The 15674-nt window shown below is 39.1% G+C and overlaps 1 protein-coding gene, 1 long non-coding RNA gene and 1 other non-coding gene across 3 annotated transcripts; 2 read left to right on the top strand and 1 right to left on the bottom strand.

Annotated features, from left to right (window-relative positions):
* The first annotated feature begins 5271 nt into the window (after positions 1 to 5271).
* Positions 5272 to 7744, top strand: LOC109137839 (uncharacterized). Its single transcript, XR_003462460.1, has 9 exons — positions 5272 to 5604; positions 5800 to 5923; positions 6055 to 6361; positions 6460 to 6562; positions 6811 to 6863; positions 7083 to 7118; positions 7199 to 7259; positions 7367 to 7455; positions 7557 to 7744. It is a non-coding gene; the product is annotated as an uncharacterized LOC109137839 (long non-coding RNA).
* An 810-nt stretch (positions 7745 to 8554) lies between these two features.
* LOC109139747 (uncharacterized) lies at positions 8555 to 9770 on the top strand. The gene is made up of 3 exons (XR_003462461.1): positions 8555 to 8682; positions 8963 to 9176; positions 9238 to 9770. It is a non-coding gene; the product is annotated as an uncharacterized LOC109139747 (transcript).
* A 24-nt stretch (positions 9771 to 9794) lies between these two features.
* Positions 9795 to 10805, bottom strand: LOC109137840 (uncharacterized). The gene is made up of 3 exons (XM_019256197.2): positions 10421 to 10805; positions 10115 to 10333; positions 9795 to 10020 (listed from the first exon to the last, which is right to left on the bottom strand). Exons 1-3 carry the CDS (start codon positions 10777 to 10779, stop codon positions 9795 to 9797), a joined length of 804 nt encoding a protein of 267 aa, XP_019111742.2. The 5' UTR covers positions 10780 to 10805.
* Between the last annotated feature and the right edge of the window lie 4869 nt (positions 10806 to 15674).

Below are 15674 nucleotides of genomic sequence, written 5' to 3'. Positions count from 1 at the left end.
AGATCACCCAGGTAGTAGGTAGCCTTAGGGATATGTTATTACACAGATTATTGGAAACAGCAAGACAGACACTCAAATCATGTTCCTAAAATGATTACAAAGATACATTTAATTATTTCCAATTTAATAGTAACCAGTGCTCTTACTCAGTGATATTGCAGGTAATGTAAATGAGGTTACCTTATCTTTCTTTGCCTGCCTTTCTTTTGTCTGCAGCTCAAGCCCTGCTTCTGTTAAAGTTTATGGAGCCACTTTCTGAGTAATCACTGGACAACTGAACAATGAAGATGAAATGGCCCCAGACAAATTACTTTAGCACCTAAAAACTAAACAACCAAAAAACACAGAAAGCTGTGGATGGATGGAATGGAAGACTAAAAGACTTGCAAACTCACCCCCCATTCCAGTTCATCCAGTTCACAATGGCTCCCACTTAGGTGTGCCCTGTAGCACAAGGAACGCTCCAGATGTCTTAACCATCTTAAAATTATGAAATATTTCTATATAATTTAGCTCAGGACACACCTACAAGTAGAGATTTACTGATTAACTACATTGTTGGTGAGATGTTTGCACTCTTAATGACAAATTCATGACACATTTCTACGATTCAACATTCAGTTCAGAAGAAAGACTGAATAGGTGAGGGGCGGGCCCATGTAGAGGGGCAATGAACAGAGCTGCAGAAGAAATTAATCTAGAGAAAGAAATGGAGAAGGATGAGGCCATATGTAACATATGTCACTGAGTTCGATTAATGGACAGAGTCATAACCCTACAGAGAAACTTTGACATGCTTCTGGACTCTAAAATAAGGAAGGCCTTCATTCCATACCATCTAAATTCTGATATCAACCACCAATGGTTGTGTGGCACAGTGAGGGGTGGTGCTCAGGCAGGCTTGAGGCTCAGGGCCCCCCACTGACCATATTCTGATCCTTTGACAACTGATAAAGTGTAGCCTCTCCATCCTTTTTAAAAAGCTGAAAACTCTCCTTCTGAAGTCACTATGATGTTGTTTTCACTCAAACCTCCAACCCCTACATTACTCCCATCACTATCAACTTCACTCTCAATTACACTCATATGCAACCTTTAGTTTTCCATACATTTAATTGGGTCAAATGTAATGTTACCTTTATTTAATATTTTGCTTCCCTGAATCTCTTGAATCTTTCACACAAAACTGGTGGGCTTCCCACACACAGGGTGAGTCCTTCCTGCAACTACCAGTTCCAACCCTGTGGTCACAGACGTTTCCTTTGCGTGTGTTCATTCACCCTCTCTTGCCTGCCTTCCTGTCTGTCTTCAGCTCTCTCAAGTTGAAAGCCGCCCAGAGTTACCAGTGAGTCTGAGTGAGTTCATTCAGCCATTTCTAGTGATGCACATACATACACCCTGTAACCTGGTAGCACTGTTAGCTCCTTAATCTTATGTCCCCATAATAAAAGCACAGGTCGCATATCTGGGGATTAAAACATTTTTACTTTTGTCACAAAACCTGGAGGAAATCAAGCAATTCAGATTGTAAGACTGAAATGTTACTGAATTCATTGCATTATGGGCATTGTCAACTTCATGGTGGAGTATTGTTAGACACTACAGACTTGTTTTTTGTGGCTGGACTAGAGGTGTCAGACAGGAAGTGACCTGATTTTTCCCCATTATAATAAAGAACATGACACCATCTTCTCTATTTAGGCTGCAACACAATTTTTTTACCCCAGACTCAAACAAGCCATTGCCAATCAGTTTTCTTCAGCGTGGCTCATGCAAACACACTCGAGACCAACTCCATCAAAAACTAATCTATACATCTCATATTTCTGTACTGTTTTGGCACAGAATGTTGGCACTCAGCTACATCTCTAATCTAGAAACTGATGCAATTGCATATGAATATGAATATCTATGAGACAGTTGCTTCCTGAAGGGATCACCTCACCACCAGCCACTGTGTGTACCTTTGCATTTAACATTAAGCATCCAGTTCAGTGGACCGCCATCGAAATTCTGCAATTGATTGTCTACATGTAGGTAAAGTATGTTGGATATGTGTTATAAAAGCTACACTGTATGTGGAAAGTGAAAAAGAAGTGACCTTAGAAGTGTAACTCTGCTAGAAAAAAACAATTGTGAAAAAAACGTCTGTGTAAGGAGGAGTTCGCATGATAATGCAGTTATTTGAGTGGAATTATTTAAAATACTGTCATGTAACATATCCGAACAACATTTCAGCCAACAATGAGCAGTGACCATCAGTTCTAAAAACATGTCTGTGTGTGTGTGGTGTGATGAATGGACATATTATGACAAAAGAGCATGTTTGAATCTGGGAGAATGATTATTAAATGATTTATTGTACCTGAGTGTTGGACCTTTCAAAAAATCTAATCTTTATCTAGAAAATGGCCCATCTTTCATCATAAATTCTTTTGAAATACATGTATTATGTGAATAAAGTAAATTACATAATTACATTTAAATTACATCCTAAGTTTGAATGCCGAAATTAACCCAAACTGTTTTAGTACTTCTATTTGGAAGCCACTGATTAAACAGGATCGTATGTGAATGGGGATGGAGTTGTGACTACATTTACTTGATATTTTATGAGTGGCTGTGAACTGAAAGTGGAGAGTTTGATATTCTAATGTTACACATCCTTGAAAGTCATTATGATCTGTACTATAAACTCGGGTGTGTTCAAACTGTCACAGGATCTTGGCATCTCTCTAAGTCAGACCATATTTCTTGTTCAACTTCCTCCCGATTAAGGATGAAGCAACCACACACATACCACCTCTTCCTCTTGTTATGTGTCTGTGTTTATTCTATTTACTACTCCGTTTTCCCCTCATGCACTTATATTTTCGTGACCTGTCTTTGTAGAAGTTTTTGTCTGTCCAAACTCAGGATTCAAAGACAATATTTTTAAAGAAAATGAAATTTTATGTGAAATAAAGCTAGTTAACAGCTCTCATAACGCAAAAATGAAAAAAGGATTTAAGAGTACTTCTATTTTTTCTTCTTTTAAGTTTTCTTTTGGGAAAGGGGATATGTTCAAAGGAGGCAGTACATATTTTTTTAGATGCATGGATATTTGATGACAAGTTGACAGGTTAAATTTTTACACTCAATTACGTTTTGCATTTTCACAAAGAAGACTGTTTTTATTGTATGCTCTTGAGGCTTATTTGAAGGAGCAGTCATAGATATTTTTTGGATTAATTGGAAATCTGATGTGTTAAGCATGACAGCCAAAAAAGGTGGTGTCTAATCTTTGACTACTACTGTAGATGTAGCATTTATGGATGACAAAAATAAAGAATATACATTAGTCACTGTATATAATATTTTGGAATTTCAGTTACAGTATGTCCTGCATTACTATAAATACCCATTGCTACTTTGGAGAAAAAAGTGCTTGAACTATGCAACTGATAAAAAAAGACAAATAATAATACGCTTGCTTTCAGAAAATCTTGCAATAAGTGAATGTATTCCAATAATGTGTTTCTCTAGATGCTTTTGAAATCATTACAGTATTTTGTAAGCTAAAACATGTCTCAATGCCTGGGATGATGATAGTGCTGTTATTTTAATCCACTTGTTGATTATTAAGTTCACTGCCAAAACGACTACTGGGTTAACTGTCCAGCCCCTTCATTACCAATAGGCTCACTGATGATATTCTACAGTCTTTGTTATATTCAACTGTATGTCTGAATTAATAAAGTGCAAAAACAAAGGACAGAGTGGATTCTTTCTCATCAAAGCAGACAGATTGATTACCGGTTGTATTTGTAATCACCATTTGCAAATGATACACTGAACTATACAGAAAAAATGTCTATTTTCATAACTTTTTTCATTGTAGATGAATAATGAACACATCAAAACTATGAAACAAGTGGAGGCCAGGTTATCTGATTCAGTACTCCATCACTGTCCTTCTAGCCCTTACATAGCCTGGACGTGTGTTTTGGCCCATTGCCCTGGAGAAATACACAATGGTCCCACCATGCAAAGCAGTCAGAGGAATGCCTGATCCTATGCATGGTGCATGTCTGAAAAGATATGCACCCCTGGGTCCCTTTGTGCATTAGCTGGCCATTTAAGTTGAGGATTTTCTGTTTCTCAGTGTATGTATCCCCTTGATTTTGGTTTTCGAGTCCACTGGGCTTCTCCTTCAAACCCTTGTCTTAAAGTTTCTTGCATGTTTTTATTAGTCTGTTTTGTGAAATCCAGGGAGCGTTTATTTGTCTTTGCCTGTGTTGTTGGTAAAAAATTTTTTATTTTTTTTTGCTTTGTCTTTTTAATGAGTACCGACAGCCCTTCAGTCATCATTATGCTTCTGAAAGACAACACCACCTCAGTCAGGCTCATCTCTGGTGGAGCTGGTATAACAACCAACAAGCTCAACACACTAAAGTTAACAGAAGATGCACACCTTACAAGATCCTGATCAAGATTCCATCTACAATGGTGGAACGGAATCTCTTGTCCCATTTCTTTTTATGGAAGTTTTATGGAAAGAAAACACTAAAATTTCAATTCAGTTCAATTAATTTATTTTATATAGCGCCATATCATAACAAAGTTATCTCATGACACTTTTCATGCAGAGCAGGTCTAGACCGTACTCTAGGCGGTCTAGACCGTGGAGAGAGATAGAGAGAGAGGGAGTTTTTAGTAAAGGGAGATGTACAACATGTATTAAATACAACATTATAAATAAAACAACATCATAAATACAACATTTTGATTCTATTTATAAAATATATACACGATAGGCTCCATGTTTTGGTCATGTTGTAGTTAGATACGTGAACTATCAATGTATCCATCCCATAAAGACCTACAATGGTGTCTAGTTTGTTAGTGTCAGTACTTAACTACATCACTAGATGGCGACAATGAGCCACAACTGTCGCCTGAGGTTCACTGTCAGAATTCATATGGCTGTTGAACCTCCTGATGGACGGTGACGGCCTGTGACTGTATGGTACGGTGGCTGGTAAGTGCAAAACACTTTTACAAACTCCGAAACACTTTTACAAACTCCGAAACAAATTTACAAACTCCGAAACATTTTTACAAACTCCGAAACATTTTTACAAACTCCGAAACAAATTTACAAACTCCGAAACACTTTTACAAATTCCGAAACAAATTTACAAACTCCGAAACACTTTTACAAATTCTGAAACAAATTTACAAACTCCGAAACACTTTTACAAACTCCGAAACAAATTTACAAACTCCGAAACAAATTTACAAACTCCGAAACACTTTTACAAATTCTGAAACAAATTTACAAAAACAACACCAAACGGAAAGGGAATGTACCAAAAGCCGGATCTGACCCGGAAGTGATTGAGTGAGTGGTTTGTTTTGAAAGTACTGTACGGAGCGAGTAGTGTTGTGTAGTTTATGTGGAGTTTTATGATGTTTTGCCCGTTTTGTGGAAACCATTTGAGTCAGTTACTGCGGTTTTGCATTTCGTGTGGACGGTCTCTGGAGTTTTAAAGGACACGGACCAGACGGAAGGACCATAGCGCACCAGACGCACAGCTAAACAGCCGGAAAATGCTAAACAAAGTAAGTGCAGCATAGCGCTAGCTATCTGAATCCATTGTCAGACATGCAGTGAATGAAAGTGCAGTTACCGTTTAGTTTATTTCCCTACACAGTCAATCTTATTGAAGCCATAACAGAATACCAACGTGTTACTGCTAGTTATTGATAATTGTTTGAGCTGCTGCTAACTTTCTACTTGAACTCTGTTCATTCCAGCAGAACAAACATGCCCAACATATAAACAGTTCATGGAGTACAGAAGCACCAAGTCCAAAGAACGACAGTCTTTTAACTGTGGGCCGAAAGAAAGACATAACATAAGAAAAAGAAAAACGTCCAAGTAAGTTGCATATATATATATATATATTATATATATATATATATATATATATATATATATATATATATAAACTACACAACACTACTCTATGTATATGTGAGATTAATTACGTCTTTCTGTTGTCTTACTAGATAAACATAGGATTGATGGTGCCACACGGAACTGATTTAAAACCTTTAAGAGGGAAAACACTCCCATTATTTACAGACCCAGAAGTAGCAGCACCTGATCTGCTGAAACAAGCTGTGCAGAAAATGACAACATTTAATAAGGACATGGATGAAGGACCATACGTCCTTTTGTATCCTGACTGCTCGGAGGTGGTCCATGTGCCTGGGACAGAAAGGCCATTCAAATTGACTGAATATAAAAAGGAAATTGGGAAGGCATATTCCAGGATCACTTTTTTCCTTTGCCTAGAAACACACTTTAAAGGAGGTTTGTGGATCTCATAGTTCAATATTTTACATATTTACATGCTCTACTGTAGCATACATAATAATAATAATGTGTTGGAATTTATGTTTTTACCACAGTGGATGATACCCCAGACTCTAATACCCCAGACTCTGATACCTCAGATTCTGAAATTGTGATCACATCCAGGAGCACAGCTCATTCAATCAGGCTGACACTGTGGTATGTTACTTTTTTCCCCATTTTTATTGATTTATCATTTATTTATTTATTGAATATCTATTTGAACATTAAAGCATTAAATCCATGTTCTGGTCAATATTTTAGAAGAACCAAGTTTTGTTTAGATTATTTCTAAGTTAGCATTACAGAAACACTCACAATCTTTCACCATTGATATATACTGTATGTGGTAAGGGAACATAATAGAAGCTGTTAAATTGTAGATAATTGTATGCTTTCCCTCTCAGGTGTTTGAACCACAAAACCAAAGTACACCCAAACGCAAACCTGAAGATGAAGGGTAAGTACTAATCTTTACAAAAGAAGTCATTTATCTTTATGTTTTGTGTGATGTGATGAGCTGAGAGTATTTGTTCTGGTGAACAAGAAAATATCATACATGTAATGTGATTGATAACACACACACACACACACACATACTATATATATATATATATATATATATATATATATATATATATATGAAGGCAATAATTGTATCAATTGTATTGTGTTTCAGAGATGCTCCTGGAACTCCACAGCTCAACCTGGAAAGGTATTAAGGCAGACTGTAACAGCCTTTGTTTCTTGCTCTCAGTGTTGTTGTTGTTTTAGACATTTTAATTTGTTTTTCAGATAGTAATATCTGATAGTGAGGATCTGGAGCCACATGAAACAAGTCCAGTCAGGACTACAGGTAAATAAAAAATGATGGTGACTCAGTTAATTTTAATTCATTGTTACACAGAAAAGAAAAATGTTGTTTGTTCGATGTTTTAACATGCAAATGTTAATTTTCAACAGTAAATACACAGCCCTGTATGCACCTGTGTTGAGGAAAAGGATGAGGAGTTGGTTGCAGACAATATGAAGAGTTTACAACACACACCAATGTAAACTGAGCCATTGCCTGTGCTTTCTCGACAACTGGTCTTTAATAATTTTTGTAAAAGTGGAAAATCCACTAATTAGGTCACTTTTTTTGTCATTACAGCGAGGAGATGAACATTACACTACCTGACATTATCGCCAACCTATCACATCCCATTGATCATGGAAGAGTCAGCAGGTTCAACCTCTCAAGGGCTAATGTTTGGGATGGAGCAGTCAGAGGTTTCAAGCGTACAACATACTCTGAAACCTGTGACATGCTGGTCAAATTTACTGATGATGCTGGTGTTTTGGAAGAGGAATTGACACAGGTGGACCAAGGCGGAGAGTTTTTACTCTGCTAATGAAACATCTGAAAGACCGGCCCATTTTTGATGGACCAGAAGGACATCGGTTCTTGGTCTACAATGCAAATGGTATGCATAGGGTTAGATGTGTACTATACTAATGGTTAATGATCAATAACCATATATATCACGTGACATATACTTTGTTGCTTGAGTTTCATCTTAATACATTATAGTGTACATAATACATTACATGTTTTGATTTTGCTATATGACTTCATTCACAGCTGTTAGGGAGGATGAGTACTACCTGGCAGGAAAGATGACTGCAGTGTCAATTGTGCATGGAGGTCCAGGACCCCATTTCCTGTCAGAAGATGTTGTACATTCTCTTGCTGGCCAGCCTTCATTTAAAGCAACAGTTAATTCAATAACTGATGAAGAAATAGGTGAAAGCTTTGCAGAGGTGAGAATAGAATAAGGCTGCAGTGTGGTAGGAGAGTATTCATAGTCTCAGCAGTGTTTAAAACATTTTTTCCTTTCTTAATCAAATACACAGAACTATCTTAATTTATTGTTTTGTGATAGTGCAACATTACTATGCTATGTGCTATGTACAGTAACAATCAAAATTCAGACACACTTTCCATAACTTAAATGAGAAAGTCTGTCCAAACTTTTGACTGTAATTGTATAATAATAAAACAGGCAAGGAGATACAGTACATACAGTTATTGACTTGAGTGTTTATATTTCTATTTATGTTATTCAGATTGAGAATGCTGCTTCAGTTGATGCTCTACGGAATGTACCATGAGACACAGCACAATGTTACAGACAGCAGTTGTCTGAGACATGTGGCTTCTGTTGAGCTAAGAAAGAGATTGTGTCTGACTACCTCCATTGGTATATTATTGACCGCAACTCATCTGTAATTGACAGGTAAGATCATATTTGTAATGATGGGATTTTTGTGGAATTTATGTAAGAATGCCTCATGGTCTAAAAGTGCTCAAGCCACCCTGGTCTCTGTGTCATTCCAGTCTTGCCATGTGCAAAACAAGACATTGGATTCTTTAGATCAGTTATGAGCAACACACAACCAATCTTCAAATGTATATTTGTTAAGGTGGATAGTCATTTTAGAGAATATTTAATTCTCTTTGGGTAATTAAATGTGATTGTCACTACACAAAAATGAACGTTTGTGTTCACTCTTTAGATTCAAAGTGGTCTTTCAGCCCTTCAGTTTTTCACTGCACTACAGCTACACCCTGCTTTGCTGTCCCCTGTCCTGACCCACTCGGAAAAGGGGCTAACTGCTCTTCAGCTTGAGAGACTGTTCAAACCTGACCTCAGTCCACCAGGGAGTAACAGGAGATGTAAAAAAAGTGAAACTTTGGGCTACTGGGCGGACTATCTCCTTGACTGTGAAGGTTTGTAAATCACTCATATTTTAGTTGAGAAAGCACATTGCCAAACATTTTTTCTTTGCAGAAGGTCAGGCTGCTGTGTCTGTGGAAGATGTTTTCATGTTTGCAACTGGACTGACTTCACTTCCCCCACTGGATTGGAACCATCACCAAAAATCGAGTTCCTGGTGACTCTCCCTTCCCAATGGCAAATACATGTTCAAACACATTGAAATTACCACTCCTAGACACTTACACTGTGTTTAAGACACAAATGGACTTTGGACTTCAAAATTCCCCAGGATTTGGATGTTTTTAAGCCACAAGTTCCCTAGGGACTCTGAAAAGTTGTTATTAAAGGTTGTTAAGAATCTTTAGAATGTAAAGATATGTAGCATGTTTTTTCTCCAGTTAACATTATGGCCATTTATTTAAGACAAAATAAACAAGTTTTAGTTTTTGTACTTACAAAAATTTAATAAAATATGCATTACTTTGCTAGCACTTGATTATTTATTCACCAAAAAACTGTGGGTGACATTCAGGCAGTGTTCCACCACTACAAATCAGATTTCAGGGCATAGAAAAAAACATCTTAATCACTCTGAAATAAATCAGGAAGAAAAGAAAAAGCCTCAAAGACTATAACTTTTTGATTGTTTTATAGCTGAGCAATTTCTTCTTTAGTTCATGTACAGTCCTGTTGCAGACTCCAGTTTTCTGGCTTCGTAGTTGATGGCGCTCCATAGCAAAGTCCAAGTACTCCTGCATGTTTGGGTCCCCACATGTAGCTATTGATAGGCTTGCCTCAGGAAAGCCATCCAATTCAGTGTGTTCAATTTCAAATCCACAGTCTCTGGAGCCAAATCTATAGAAGACATAACAGCATTTACTTACATTTAAGTAAAAAAAAAAAAATAAGACAGAAACAAGGAAGTCTCAATCTAGTCTCAAAGTTTTACCTGTGTGGTAAGTAGTACAGTTCATTGGGCACTCCTCCTGGACATGACGCTGTTCTGGAAGTGCGAATCCTGTGACTGTTCCACAGTCTCACACACTCATCCAAGTCCTTCTGAAGAACATCACCATAGCAAAATCTCAATAGGCACTGATGCTCATGACTCCCGTTGAAGTATCCTGCATCTCGGAGGTCTGCAAATAACTCCATCCAGAACTGGGATCTATAGACATGGATATACAATATAATGATATGTCTGTGTGTGTGTACATATATTTAAATATAAAATTACTTTATGAAGGCCACTTACCTTCCCTTTCTGAATATGGACCACCAGGACTCAATGCGCTGGTTATTAGTGGATGAGCCATACATGTGGCTGGACGCTCCAGAGTAGTAGTCATAGTGATGGTGACGTAGGGTACACTGAATCGCAGCCATAATGCCGTTCTCCGTGCCGCAATCAGTTCTCAATCTCATGGGGATGACACCAAGGTTTCGCACACATGACAGGAAATTATGAGCGATCACCTTTGGGTTATTATTTGTTGGTCCACATTCAAGCCACAGTACTTTACGTGAAAATCCATCTATGCATCCTGAAAGGGCCAGACCGAATGGTTTAAGTTTGTCATAGCCATCAGCATGCCACATATAGTTCGGTCCCATTGAATGGTAGGTTCTTCTTACGAACCTTCTGCATGCTCTCCTCTCACACCCTCGAGGGTAAGCTCCCGGAGCAAATTCATCACGTCCTCTCTCCTCACTCGAAGGTTGTACTTTTGTTTGAGTACTGCCCCACATTGTTCGGTAGCCAACAGTTGTCCAGGTCCACGAAAGTTCCAACCTGATGGCATTAATTACGACATTTGGAGTGGAATAATCCTTTCTGCGGCACAACCCTGCTTGACTGAGAATACTTTTTAAAGTCCGCAAGCTGATCTTAATACCATGTAACCTTAACATCATGTCCACGATCACATCGTAAGAGTGTCCCTCATTAAAATATTGTGTGCAATAATGTAGCATATCTGGTCCTTCCATCTGGTCCGTGTCCTTTATAAAACTCCAGGACCTCCACACGAAATGCAAAACCGCAGTACTGGCTCAATGGTTTCCACAAAACGGGCAAAAAATCATAAACTCCACATAAACTACACAACACTACTCGCTCCGTAGTACTTTCAAAACAAACCACTCACTCAATCACTTCCGGGTCAGATCGGCTTTTGGTACATTCCCTTTCCGTTTGTGTTGTTTCTTGTAAATTTGTTTCAGATTTGTAAAGTGTTTCGGAGTTGTAAATTTGTTTCGGGAGTTTGTAAATTTGTTTCGGAGTTTGTTAAAGTCTTTTGAGTTTGTAAATTTGTTTCGGAGTTTTTAAAGTGTTTCGGAGTTTGTAAATTTGTTTCAGAATTTGTAAAAGTGTTTCGGGTTTGTAAATTTGTTTCGGAGTTTGTAAAAGTGTTTCGAGTTTGTAAATTTGTTTCGGAGTTGTAAATTTGTTTCGGAGTTTGTAAAGTGTTTCGGAGTTTGTAAATTTGTTTCGGAGTTTGTAATTTGTTTTGGAGTTTGTAAAAGGTGGAAGTGTTTGTTTCGGAGTTTGTAAAGGTGTTTCGGAGTTTGTAAAAGTGTTTTGCACTTACCAGCCACCGTAGTAGTATGGTATAAATTTACGAATGAAAACGTCAGTAACTGGAATGTTACTGAGGTGTCTGCGCATAGATGCATAGTCTTAGCATAGTCTTATATTAATGCTGAGGCTGTTGTAGACATGTGCTTTATTGTAAGATACCTGTTTAGTCACAGGCAGAGGCTATTTACCTGGGGGGTTAAAGGGGCTCAGCCAGGTCGGAGCCGCTGCCAGATGGTCAGGAGAAGAAAAGACTTCTTTAGACCACTCCTGGGCTAGAGGCTATTTAACTGGGGGGTTATTTTACGATACCTGTTTCTTTAGATGCATTGATGAGGAGTCGGGTCAAAGGTTAAGCCTATAGGGGGTCTTCCTGGGAAAGGAATTTTTATTATCTTTCTGTTTCTTTGGTCTTAAGTAACTTCATTGTATGTTTGCCGTGAGCTATTGTTACTGCATGTCATGGGGAGGCACAAATTAACCTATATAAGGGCTTGTCCGGCATAGGTCGGGAGAGTCTCTCATCATTCGGCCAGGAGCTCTCCAAGTAGTTTTTACTTGCTTCGACACCGTGCTTCTTGTAATAAAGTTATACGACTAAGACGGTGTCGGTGGAGTTTCTCTTCAAACATCTTCATCAGCATCACCACCGAAAATATACTACATTACTGTCAGAAATATTCTTGATATAAGTCTTGCTGAGGAACATGCTTTTATCAGTCAGTGCCACTCTACCTGAAACTGAAAGGAGTTTCCTGTTCAGATCAAGATGTGTTTAGGTCAATTGTTAAGAGTACAAGAAAATTATCCGAATAACAGCAAAAAACTTTTATTTGTACGACTTCGTCGGAGAGAGGATCGTCCTGCGTACCCTGCGACCGCTGGTGGGCACACAGCTGGAAGCCGCTCTTGACCTTCCATCACTCACAGTAGTCCCCGGCCTGCCCCGCCCCCCTGGCAGCTGTTGTGAGCTCCGACAGTAACAGCTCAGCGCGAGCGCGACAGCGCATGACCGGACACCGATTTCAAAAGGAGTGATGAAAGAAGACGGAGAAGACTACTAGTGAGTGAGTAAGTCATACATTTCTTCAGTAAAAGAAGAGGGGTACGACGTGACATGTGCTTTTTAAATGCCACATGGTGCCGTTTTACAGCACCTGTTACAGAAACCTTATTTTTTGACATTTGGAACTGAGTTACATAGCTACGTTGTGCTGCTGCTTGTATATGTTATGTTCAATTTGCAGACAAGAAGGAAGAGAAGTGAGTTTAAGAAGAAAGTAAGTACAATGGGAGAGAGAGAGCAGCAGAGGCTTAGTGAGGAGGAGAAAGAGCAGGATGGAGGAGAGGAACAGAGAGAGCAACATGGGTTACACAGGCACAGCCAGCATCAGTCAGAGAGCACAGTGACGAGGAAGAGCCTCAGCAAACAGCAACAGCAATAATGAATCTGATGGCTAGGCCAGATAGTACGTCATCGGAGAAATGTATGTTTATAGTGTGTTCCATTAAATTAAAAATCATGACATAATCACTTAAAGCTTTTTGATTCATGTTTATTGTAATTCAGTTTGATTAGTCTGAATGAAATGCCTTTAGGCTATTATTATAGCTATAATTGATAATTACTATGGAGAGGGCTAAGTATTATTATTATTATTATTATTATTATTTTAATGTCAGAATAACTGATGTTGCCTCTTGTTTCATCATAGATATCTCCTAGTCAAGAGCAGAGAAGCCCAAGCAGCCACAACTGAACCCTCCCTAGGAACCTATAGGGGACAGGGACTATTGATCCCTGGGGGAAATTCTTGTTGAGTGTTTCTCTTACTCGCTTGTTGCTTGCTTGCAATTGTTTTGATTACAATAATGTACACCTTTAAATTAAGCTGTATGTGTCTTTTTTAAGGATTATGTGTGTGTGTGTGTGTGTGTGTGTGCGTGTGTGTGTGTATAGCTGTTCATTATAAGTCCACTGGTGGACGATGTTGTATAATGACAGAGGCCTTTCACCTGCTCATTGTAACAACAGTGATGATATGAAACAACCAAACAGAGCTTTAAATGACAAACTGCTGTCACAACGTGGATATATATTTATATACATATTTATATACATATTTATATTTATATACATATTTATATTTATATACATATTTATATTTATATACATTACAAGTCAGTGTAGCATCAACAGACGTTAGTTCATCAGAGCAGAGTTATAACATGGAGCTTTAAATAGATTTTGATGTTTGGGACTTGAATCAAAGGAACACTGAGTATTCATGAAACCAGTAAGAGGACGCGATCCGTCCACTGCAGCGTCTCCTCGTCCTCGCTGTCCCTCACCTCGCTGTCATCACACATCTCCTTCAACATGGCCGCTGAGCAGAGTCGCTCCTCGCTACGCTAACAAGCATCAGAGGAGCTCGAGGCCTGAAGGCATGAGATGGAGCTCCACGTGAAGGCATGAGATGGAGCTCCACGTGGAGGCATGAGATGGAGCTCCACATGGAGGCATGAGATGGAGCTCCACGTGGAGGCATAAGATGGAGCTCCACACCGAGCTCCACCACCAGACTCCTGAGACTTTTCATACAGGATCGTGGTTTGAGACATTTTTATAAAGTTTCTCTTTTAATATGAAATTCACTGACACACCAACATCTCAGACCAACACAAAGTCCAGCCCACCTCCCTGCATTCATCACATCCTACTTTGTGGATTCTGCTGTTTGTTTGTTTGTTTGAATATTTTTTGGCTTTCGCCTCGTCCTCTTGGTCTTCCTTGTCTTGTTCCTTTAACGTGCCTCCTGAAACAAACATTTAAATGATGGACAGAATCGATCTCGACTCTTCTGACTTCAGGTCAGTTGCTGCAGCAGAGATCAGGAGGTTTTCTTTTGGTCTGTTCTTGGCAGCGAGGCGGTCCGGTCCGGGATCGGAGCGGCCTCTGGGACAGATTTACTGCTGTGAGGACGCTGACTCTGCACTGATGAAAGGTCTGTTTGGCTTCAGACGAGACGCTGAGTCAGTGTTAAAGAAACACACGACAGACTTCGACTGACGTTTGTACGGCCGCTCACGCTCTGAGCTTTAGTTTCACATCATACAGGACATTTTAATACTACCTCATCAAACATGAATATAAAACACACAAACCATGAATGAGTGACTGTCCATTCATGCTTTTGTATCGTCTTTTGTCTGAGCTCTGCTTCTTCAAACCCGGCGTGGACTTCCTCTGCAGACTCTGCTGCTCAAACAAACCTTTCTCTGGCCTTCATCAACTGTCAGCCAAGCGAGCGTCTCGCCTGTTTGACCATGGGTCAGAACCGTGTATCTGAATATAAGACACATGGATCACTCTGACGTGTTCATTAAAGGAACGTCTTCGTACCTTTGTAATCAGTAGATTCTAAACAGGATGAATCATCTCAGATTTTCATGAAGGAACGTTCCACGTTCTCCGTTCCGCAGATTCTCACCCTCTAAAACAAACCTTGTTTTCCCAGCAGCGCTCATGATTAATGAGATAATTAGAGCAGTCCGCTTTACCTCCATCAAACACACTTTAAGAGTAATTAGCAGCAAACGCTCTCATATCCAGAGAGGCGGGTTAGTCTGTTGATTCAAGCGACTGAGTGAGAAAATCCATTTCCTCTGAGTTTGAATGAACGAAGCCCCGGCGAGCAAAAAGACAATTAAATGTTCATCATCACGACAAATAGAAATAAAATCTAAACAGGACAAGCCTGATGAACCACAACATCACATTCTGAATCCTGAAACCTGAAGCGTGTTTGGTGGAGCGACAGAAGTTGCTGCAGCTGCCGTGACGCCTCGCCGTCATCACGTCTGAACAGGAAGAGATTTACTGCCTGAAGTCTGAAGGCAGAAAAGAAACAGACTGCTCAGACGCTCGAGA

This window comes from Larimichthys crocea, chromosome VI (assembly GCF_000972845.2).
Source record: "Larimichthys crocea isolate SSNF chromosome VI, L_crocea_2.0, whole genome shotgun sequence".
Lineage (NCBI taxonomy): Eukaryota > Metazoa > Chordata > Actinopteri > Sciaenidae > Larimichthys > Larimichthys crocea.
This window is presented reverse-complemented; position numbering and strand designations above follow the sequence as displayed.